The sequence below is a fragment of the Grammomys surdaster genome, unplaced genomic scaffold, assembly GCF_004785775.1.
Source record: "Grammomys surdaster isolate TR1022 unplaced genomic scaffold, NIH_TR_1.0 125863, whole genome shotgun sequence".
NCBI lineage: Eukaryota > Metazoa > Chordata > Mammalia > Rodentia > Muridae > Grammomys > Grammomys surdaster.
In genome coordinates this window covers 1,801,758-1,811,628 of record NW_021620689.1, presented here as the reverse complement: position 1 = coordinate 1,811,628, position 9,871 = coordinate 1,801,758, and the positions used below count along the sequence as shown (strand labels likewise).

General features: G+C 53.5%; 1 protein-coding gene across 1 annotated transcript in view; it reads left to right on the top strand.

The window, feature by feature from the left end:
• Nucleotides 1-307: 307 nt before the first annotated feature.
• Nucleotides 308-9,871, top strand: part of Rspo1 (R-spondin 1) — a 22,725-nt gene continuing 13,161 nt past the window's right edge. Inside the window, exons 1-2 of the mRNA XM_028790154.1 lie at nucleotides 308-332; nucleotides 4,782-5,126. Of these exons, the coding sequence (XP_028645987.1) occupies nucleotides 5,033-5,126 (94 nt within the window). The 5' untranslated portion in view covers nucleotides 308-332; nucleotides 4,782-5,032. The remainder of the gene's footprint in view (nucleotides 333-4,781; nucleotides 5,127-9,871) is intronic.

Below are 9,871 nucleotides of genomic sequence, written 5' to 3'. Positions count from 1 at the left end.
GAGGGAGGGGGTTACGGAGTCCCAGGCCCGGCGCTCCAGTCCGTTTTTTCTTACGGATCGGGCAGGGGGGCCGGCCGGGGGTGGCGCCGGGGGATTCCCTCCCTCGTGTGAGCCGGGGACCAGTCCCTCTCCGGGCGCGGGGCGCAGAGCCCGGGCGGCGGACTGCGGGGCCCGCGCGGGCCGCCCCAGCACCAATGCGCCGGGCGGGGCGCTGGCGGCGGAGAAGGCATTGAGCAACTGGGCGGCGGGCGGAGCGCGGGGCGACGGCAGCGCGGGACCCAGTGGCCGCGCCCTCGCCCCTCTGGGCTGCCCCGCCACGGCCGCTGCGCCAGGTGAGTCCCGCGGCCCGCGCCGTCAGCCCCGGGGTCCAGGGTCCCTGTTGGGGCGCAGCCAGAGCCGGGGAGGCAGGGCAGAGTCGGACCCCATCCCGTCCTCCCGCCGAACATCAGCCCAGGGCACCCCGCCCCAAGTCCCCAGCCGCGACCTTCCCTCCCAGGCCGTGCCCCCACGAACCCCCCCGGCAACCCGACTGTGACCCAACCCTGACCCACTCGACCCAGCCCCGCCTCAAGTCCCCAGCCCCAACCCACTCACCCCAGCCTTGCCCACGCATTCCAGCTGCGACCCAGCCCCATCTAGAGTCCCTAGCCCCGACCCACGCGACCCACGCACCCTAGCTGCGACCTAGCTCCGACCCACGCGACCCAGTCCGGTTCGCATAAACCCTGTCCCTCCTCTCAGCCTGACGCAGTAGAAGGCCGATGCGCTGCACCGTGGCCTGGAGGGAAGAGGTGTGCTGCAGCCACCCAGGGACCTCAGGGTGGACAGGGCACAGCGACCCGATCCTGCGCGTTTGCAGTGCTCGTGGGGATGCTGGGAACGTGGTGGGCAGTGGATTCGCTCCCCTGGCACCTGTCAGGGCCTCACAGAGAGGGAAGGAGGGAGGGAGAGAGGAGAAGAGGGAAGGGGGGGGGGAGAAAGAGAGAGAGAGAGAGAGAGAGAGAGAGAGAGAGAGAGAGAGAGAGAATGAGAACATGAATGGACGGTGAGCGGTGCAGGCACACAGAGCAGAGCTTCTCTCCGCGTTCTGGGTTTGGAGGCAGCAAGATGTGCACAGTCCCCAAGCCTGGCATGGCTTTGCGATGCCCACAGGTCCCACAGGCACGCATTCAGTTCCACCCCTGCCCCCAAAATACTTCGGCTCTTTCTGGCATCGCATTCCCAGGCCGGCTGCCGATCTTAAGCATGGGAGTGCTGGCTATGAGCTATCGACATGGTTTACATTTTTGGGTCTGTATCTGACATCTGACAGAATACCAATTCATCCTAACAATGTTGTGGCAGGCGAGGAGGTGAAAGTTCTTCCAGCCCCCTGCTCTGGTTGCGCTTCCGCCCTCGGCTCCACCCGCAGCCAAGTCTCCTTCCTCAGCGTGAGTCCACCTTGTAGGTTCTCCCCTCCCTGACCCATGTGACCTCAGTTTGTGTTCTCTGGCCATCTCAGCTACTGGACCCCAGATTCTTCACCTTGTGCTGGCCCCTCCCCAGAGCCGTGGTGACTCAAACTCCTGAGTTCTCTGCAAAAGCCAGTCTCCAGGACACCCAGGCACCTGATTCCCGGTAGCAAATTAGTTTTAAAATCCTCTGTCCTTAACCCCATAGGGCCATGTTTCCCTGTAATCTAACCTTTCTCCTTCATCTGTAATGGAGTAAATGAAGGTCTAGCCCCGGCAGGTGGGAGGAGATGTGGGATTCTGCCTCAGCCAGCAAGGTTGTTCTCACCCCCCGCCCCGCCCCCAGCCCCTTGGGCCTTGAACGCTGTTTATCGCTCTTTCCCACAGGGTGATGTAGTGAGCCCTCCCAAATGAACTCGTGATCGATAGCAATTCAACACCCAAAGTAAATCTGAAATTATGGTAGAAACAAGCAAGGGTATTTAAAAGTCCACCCTCAGCTCCTAGCTCCTCCCCCTGTCTTCCAGAATGTCACTGTCCCCTGAGTGCCCAGGTGGGACCCCAAGTAGCTGGAGGGAAAGAGAACCTCAGAGGCAGGAATCTGTAGCCTTCAGGAGCTTGGTACCACAAAGTCTCTGATCTCACTCCAGCAAATTGTCATATGCCCTGGCAATATTGGACCATTGTTTCCAGCATATGCACCTTCACAGGGGTGACTGCTCAGCTCTTTACCCACACTGCAGTGCTCCTGTCTGTTGCTTGTACTCCCTGGTAAGGACGAACTAATATCTCATTTGCTTCATTTGAGATAAAGTTATATAGTGCCCGAAAGTATTTAAGGTTCTTTCCACTCCAGGGGGAAGCCAGCGCCCCCTGTGCCAATGAAGCTCACACTCGGCCCTCCCGTCCATGCCAAGCAAAGACAGGTTTCCTGGAGATCCTGGTGGGGGCTGGGAAGAAGTTCTCTCTGGCAGGGACTTCAGGGACTTGGTAGTGTGGCGAGGGCAGGCCAGAGGGGAGGATGGGAGGATGGGGAAGGGGAGAGTAAGAAGGTCTAGGTGTTGCCACTGGCTGAGTCCTCTTCCTCAGCGTGAGTCCACCCTGTAGTGAGTCCCCTTCCTCAGCGTGAGTCCACCCTGTAGGTGCTCTCTTCCCTGACCCATGTGACCTCAGTTTGTGATCTCTGGCCATCTCAGCCTCTGGACCCCAGATTCTTCATCCTGTGCCGGCCCCTCCCCACTGCTCAGCCCTTGCCCTTGAAGTACTGCATGCCCAAGAGTGGGCACCGAGAGTACGGAGACAGCTAGGAGCTCTTTCTTGACTGGTGGACCCCACAGAATGAAGCCAAAGTCAAAGACCCAGGCTTGACCCCAGACTTGCTTGAGGCAGTGTTTCCAGGCACAAAGACTGGTAGGCCGGAGCAGCTCAGTCCTAGCACCCTATCTGACACAAGCTTTCCTGAGAGGTGACATCTTCAGGACCAGGGCCACCAACCACAGAGACATGCAAATGGGGCAACTGCATGCCAGGGCTCTGTACTTAGCCTGATGATTCAGAGGATGTTAAATTCCTTTATCCAGGGCCATAGGAACGGGGACACACAACGAAACCTCATTCATGAAAAATGTAACTACGTTAACTGAAACCCCACTATTGTCCAGCCTGTTCCGACCACGTTGTGGATGTGCTCACCTAAGTTGTATCTAAACCAGACTCTTGCAGGTTAGAAAATAGGCTCAAAGCTTCTAGGGCAGTAACCCAGAGTAACACAGCTAATTCACCAACAGGGTTGGCCTTGCAAGCCTGGCATCTTGACTCTGAAGTCTGAATCCACGACCATCAGGGGCCACATCCAGGTCCCGGAGACTCTGTTGGGGCTGAGGACTCTAGTTTGGCACACTTGGCTGGATATCTATGGTTATAGGGGCTGGGGTGTGACATAGGGGCTGGGAAGTTTTGGTACGGAGTACTTGGGGGGGGGCGCATAGGCAATGGCGGCTGTGGGGCACCAAGGGTGGTGGGGGCATCTCTGCTGGCTGCAGCTCCGGCACCAGGTGGGATCCATCAGGCTCAAGTAAACACTTCTCACAGGCAGCTTAACCACTTGAGTGTGTCTGGCCTTCAAAGCCAGGGGGAGAGGCCGAGGAGGGAGGAGGGAGGTACCGAACTCCCTCAGGGGGTAATGATTTATCTCCAGTGCAGGTGGGCTCTGCTGGGGCCTCTTTGGGAGGCCAGGGGGTGGACTGGGCACAGAGGAGCTGAAGGGGAGAGGAGAGGGGGCTGGAGGCTCCATGCTGAGTATCTCGAATTTCTCATTAGTAAGCCAAAACAACTCAGAACCAATCCCGGTTTCATAGGTGAAGAGCCTGAGGTTCCAGGAGGCCAAACGACCAGTCCAATGACAACTAACCCGTGAACAGAGCCTCCCGGGAGGAACAGGTCAACTGCTCACCCTGGGAGCCTAAGTGGGTGTGCCGGTGCGGGCGTGTGGGCGAGCCTGCTGTGAGTGCCAGACCCTGTCAGTGGGAAGAAAGCTCTCACTCCTGGTCCTCCTTAACCCTGAAGCTCAGATGCCCAGCTCCTCAGACACTGCGACAGGCAGGGACGGGTGCCCCTGCCCCCATCACTCTGGCCGCTGGGTCCAGAGCCCAAGCTCTCTCTGGACTGGGGGATTATCGCCATTCTCTGCGTCTCTAGCCAGGACGGGCAGTTGCTGCTGTTTATATCCCCTCACAAAAGCCAGGCCCGCCAGGCCTGCTGTGTCAGAGTTTCTGTGGCTGGGGGGGAACCCTCACTTCCTTTTTTCCCTCCAACCCCAGAGGGCCATGCAGAGTCTGCCTGCTTGCTAGAGGCCGCTGCTCTAACTTCTGGACTAGGACAGGTGAAAGGCGCATGGGTGACTCAGCACTGGGAAGAGAAAGCTGAGGAGTCACTCAGGCGGACAAAGAGCTCCTTTACAAATGTCAGGATATTCTAACAGCATGAGGTCTGTAGGATAGACTTAAAGAAGGACTTCCACTTAGAACTAGCCAATATTACTCAGGACCAGGGCCAGTTGGTTCCTATTATTGAGAAATCACCAGGGGCGCACAGGTTTAATTTGGGTAACCATTGTATTCCAGTTACTCAGGTAGCTGGTCCCAGTATTAGGATGCAGGATACTTGGAGACAGGATGGTGAGATTTCTTCTTCAGGACTGCCTGATAGGGGATATGCAGCAGTGTCCAGACTTCCTGAGTTCTACAAAGTCCAGGGCAGGGAAACGGAGGAAATGTAAGTTAGAGGCTCCAGGGCACCATGGACTTAACCCTTCTCTCTCCTTGCCCACAGGACTATCTTGGGGATGGTTTTCTGCTGACGTGAGAAGACTTCTCATGTGACCCTCTGAGGTGACTTCAAGCAGGACAGGACCTCCCTTTGGGCCGATGGAGAACCCAGCTCCATACCCCATCAGATCCCAGCTGAGGTTATGGTGGATCTGGCCTGCAGCCCCGGCCTGGGTCTCCTGCCACTGACCCAGCCTCAGAGCCTGTAGCAAGAGACCACCCCTCCTGCCAGGGGCCCAGGGCTGGCCAGTGACTATGCGGCTTGGGCTGTGTGTGGTGGCCCTGGTTCTGAGCTGGACACACCTCGCTGTGGGCAGCCGGGGAATCAAGGGCAAGAGGCAGAGGCGGAGTGAGTACCTATGGGGTTGAGCTGCTGAGGGCCTTGGTGTGGGCGGGACTGGAGAGCCTCTGGCGGCTTTCTTCTGTGATGGTTGTTTGTCCCTGCTTTGTGAGCACTGTGGATTATCCGGTGAGCGATTTCATTTGAGATGTACTGGTCTATCAACCCCTCATTATTGATCTTCCTTCCTCTTTTAGACTCTGCTTTCTGGCTCAAGGCCCCTCTAGGAGGCTCTTTGACCCAACACCAGTTTTGTGGGGTATCCATGGTGATGCTTCTTCCTAGGGGGTGTAGAGAGTCCATACCCTGCATGTCCTGGTCCCCAATCCCAGGCTCAGGCATTCAGAGCACCTCTCTGAACTGCAAGTCTTTGGACAGAGGCTCTGCACATCTGGGCAGTTAGGCACACAGCTTTCCTTGCAGTCAGAAACAGCACAGAAGAGAAGGGGAGGTGACTTTCTCCAGTAACTTAAATTAACTTAAATTCCCCGAGCTGAAGCCAGCGCACCCTTCTGAGTGGCGATGACCTTACCATGTAAGGCACCCTGTAAGATTTCTGAGCGTAAGAAAAGCCTGTAGCCCAGCTCAGGAAGCTGGGACTGGGCTGCCATGATGCTGATGCCAAAGTTGGTCAGAGTACAGTGAGGCACTCTGTTTTAAAAATCAAAACAGAAAGAAAGAAAGAAAGAAAGAAAGAAAGAAAGAAAGAAAGAAAGAGAGAGAGAGAGAGAGAGAGAGAGAGAGAGAGAGAGAAAGAACAAATGAACAGACAGGATGGAGAGATGGCTCTTAGTTAAAAGTATGTACTGCTCTACAGAGGACCTGGCTTCAGTTTCCCAGAATCCACGATGAGCAGCTCACAACCACCTGTAATTCCAGCAACAGGGGATGTGACACCTCTGAGTTCTGGGCATGTGTGCATGCGCACACATACACACTTATTAAATACTTATTAATATTTATAATAAATATATAACTGTTTATATAGTATATAATAAATATATAAATATGTACAAAGAATAACAAATCCAGCTTTCTTTTCTTTCTCTTTAGTCCCCTTTCTGTTTCATTTGACATACAATCTTTCTAGGTAGCCCTTGTTAGCCCAAAATTCCCTATGTAGGGCTCCAATTTGTAGCAATCCTCCTGCCTCAGTCTCCCTAATAGTTTGCAGTTATTATTCATGGAGCTCAATGAGCCCAGTGTCCATTGAAACATCCTGCTAAAATTCAAAGTTAACGTGTCAGCCTCCTGGCCTGACCCAGGCCTCCCTTATTCTCTGCTCAACAGCTGCAGTAACGGGGGCACTATGTACTGGGAGTGGCCAGTGTCTGCTAGTGATCCTGCCAGAGAGTTGGGTGGGGGCCTCTCCCTCCCAGGGCTCCCTCTTTCCACATCCCCCAGCAAGGCAGGAAGTCTTTCCGAAGTCTCGCCCAATTCCCCCTTGCTTCACTTTTCTCATGGGACTGATGCCCGCAAGCCAGAGAGAGCTGAGTGAGGTCCAAAGCTCTCCACAGGAGCGACTCAGCCAGAGAGAGGGGGGATTGGTGAAGCTGAAAAACCCTAGTTTAAGAAACAGGGAAGGTGAGGTTCCAGTAGTAGCAGCAGCAGCAGCACGGCAGCAAGGCCTTCGAACTCCTCCCTACACCTCTGTTGCGGCCAGTGTTTTGTACTCCATGGGCCAGATGTGGTTTAGTGATTTATAATCAGTCTCCTTCATTTCTGAAATGGGGAGACAGAGAGAGAGAGAGACATCAGAACATTGAGACAGAGAGAGGGGCCAGCCTCACTCATGTGACAGGCATGGCGATCCTGCTCACACACAGAGGGTCACATGCCCACAGACACAGGTGGACATCAGACCCGGGTTCAAGCCAGTCGAACTGACATAGAAGCACTGAAGTGGGATTTAGTAGAGCCAGCTTCTCCCCATGGCTATCAAACAGCAATTTTGGTGTGCTTGATTTTGAACTAGCCACATCCAATGCCTGGGCAACATGTCCGTGAGCTTGTATTACTGAATGATGTCAGAGCCTAGGTCAGACAAGGCAAGAACTCAGTGCTGCAAGGGTCACCAGGCACGATGGTGTGTGCCATCAGTTGGTCCTTGTTACATGGAGATCCTGAAACATCCTTATGAGGTCGTTATGTTACTGCATAGAAGCACAGCCAGATGTCTGGGGGGTGATGGATAGAGAGATGTGAGTACACTGCTGGTTGGTGGTGCAAGTTGGACCAGAGCCTCAGGCATTCACACCCCAACTTTAGATATACATATAAATGTTATATGTATCTATACAGTTAGAAATAGTGTGTGCACGTGTGTGTGCATGCATGTGTGTGTGTGTGTGTGTGTGTGTGTGTGTGTGTGTGCGTGTTCATGGGCAGAGGGTTCTTGCGACACAACTTATGGATGTAGAGATCAGAGGACAATCTTTAGATGACAGTCCCTGCCTTTCCCCCTTGTCTGAGACAGGATCGGGATCTCTTTGCTAGCTAGCTGGGCTAGCTGGCCTGTGAACATGAGGAGTGACTTCTCTCCCCATTTCCCATTGCTGTGCTGGGAACTGTAAATGCTTTTGATACAGGTCCAGCTTCCACATGAATTCTGGGGAACCCAAAGTAAGGTGATCAGGCTTGTGTGGCAACCACTTTTGTCTGACGTGCCACCTCTCCAGCCTATTTTTCTTTTTCTTCCTTCCTTCCTTCCTTCCTTCCTTCCTTCCTTCCTTCCTTCCTTCCTTTCTCTCTCTCTCTCTCTCTTTCTTCCTTTCTTTCTCTTTCTTTCTTTCTTTCTCCCTTCCTTCCTTTCCTCTCTTTCTTTCTTTCTTTCTTTCTTTCTCTCTTTCTTCTTCTTCTTCTTCTTCTTCTTCTTCTTCTTCTTCTTCTTCTTCATCCTCCTCCTCTTTTGGTTTTTGGTTTTTTGGAGACAAGATTTCTCTGTTTAACAGTCCAGGCTGTCCTGAAACTCACTGCGTAGATCATGTTGACCTTAAACAAAGGTCCACCTGTCTCTGCCTCTCAAGTGCTGGGATTAAAAGATGTGCACTATCATGCCTGGCCTTTCTTTCTTTCTTTCTTTTTAAATTATTTATTCATGTTATGTATATGAGTACACTGTCACTGTCTTATACCAGAAGAGGGCATCGGATCCCATTACAGATGGTTGTGAGCCACCATGTGGTTGCTGGGAATTGAACTCAGGACCTCTGGAAGAGCAGTCAATGCTCTTAATCACTGAGCCATCTCTCCAGCCCTCTTTCTTTCTTCCTTTCTTTTTCTAAAGCAAACTTTGTAAAACATAAAGTCCAATTCAGACCATTGGACCATTTTGCGAGATGGTTTCTGGGTATTGTGGGGGAAGGGAAAAGGAAGGCTGGAGCATTGGGAGGGGCCAATAGAGGAGGAGGGCTTGATGTACAGAGGAGCCTCTGGCTCTTGCCTATCTGTCATCCTCTTCGGTGTGTCAGTCAACAACCACTTGTGAGAATCAATCCTTTGGTGTTTTGAACCTGGGAGTGTCTGATCTTGAGATCTGAGAGATGGTCTCCCCACATGGAGTGGGAGAGTCAAAAAAAGAACATTCCCGTTGGCCTGGGACAGGTGCTCTCATATACACATGTGAGCTGGCGTGCACACATGCACACACGCACACTCATTGAGGACCCTCTCCTTCCCTCTCTCTTGCCTCACCCACTCTCAGGTCCCTGCATCTCACAAATCCCCCTTTCACCCCCAGCCCTTACATCCAGTATACCTTGCCTCGGTTTCTTCCCTCCTGTCTCATTCCAGAACCCTCTACTCAGTCCTGCCCTGGTTGGGGGAAGCATTTCCCTTCCTGAGCCCTTCCCACTCTGTCTCTGGCACTTGTTCCTGTCCCTCTCCTCACAGTCAGCCCCTTTTCACTCCTGGGAAACCAGGGGTACAGTTATGGTCGTGTAAGTTTATAATTGTAACTCTGGGAGGTTGAGGCAGGAATACTGTCGATTAGTGTGAGTTAAAGACTAGCCTGGGCTACATAGTGAGCCTAACCTGGACTACAGAATTGTCTCTCCCATGGTGGGCTCTGTCCAATAGGAAGCCAGCCCCCATCAGGATAGAGCCCCCACTCATTGGGATGAAGCCCCGTACCATTGGCACAGAGTCCCTGTATCTGGTTGCCTAGAGCTGCACTCAAACTATAGAGTCCCTGCTGTGGAGAGGCACAGAGGCCTGCTGGCGATGCTCTCTCTCTTTGCCAGGATAAGGAGTCTGGACTTGCCTTCCCTTGAGCTGTGGCTGTTGAGAGGCCACTGAGAGGCTTCCATGGGAGATCTGGGCTAGCCTTGGAAAGGCAGGGAGGACAGCTGGCCCTTGTGAGATACAGTGAGGGTCTGCATTGTGCTTCCTCTTTCTTTTTTACAGATGTATTTATTTATTTCATGTATGTGAGTACACTCTTACTCTCTTCAGACACACCAAATGAGGCCATCGGATCTCATTACAGATGGTTGTGAGCCACCATGTGGTTGCTGGGAATTGAACTCAGGATCTCTGGAAGAGCAGCCACTGTTCTTAACCACTGAGCCATCTCTCCAGCCCCAAAGGAGTACTGTGCTTCCTCTTGAGTTAGACTCCCAAACCCCCTGGGGTCAATAAGCTTGCAATAGACAGCCTCTGGCCCAGGGAATCCCTGATTAAACCCCATTCCAAAGAGGAGCCCGTGCTTTCTTTGCTCAGGCCTCATCCTTCCTGCCTCCTCATCTTCCCCCGCC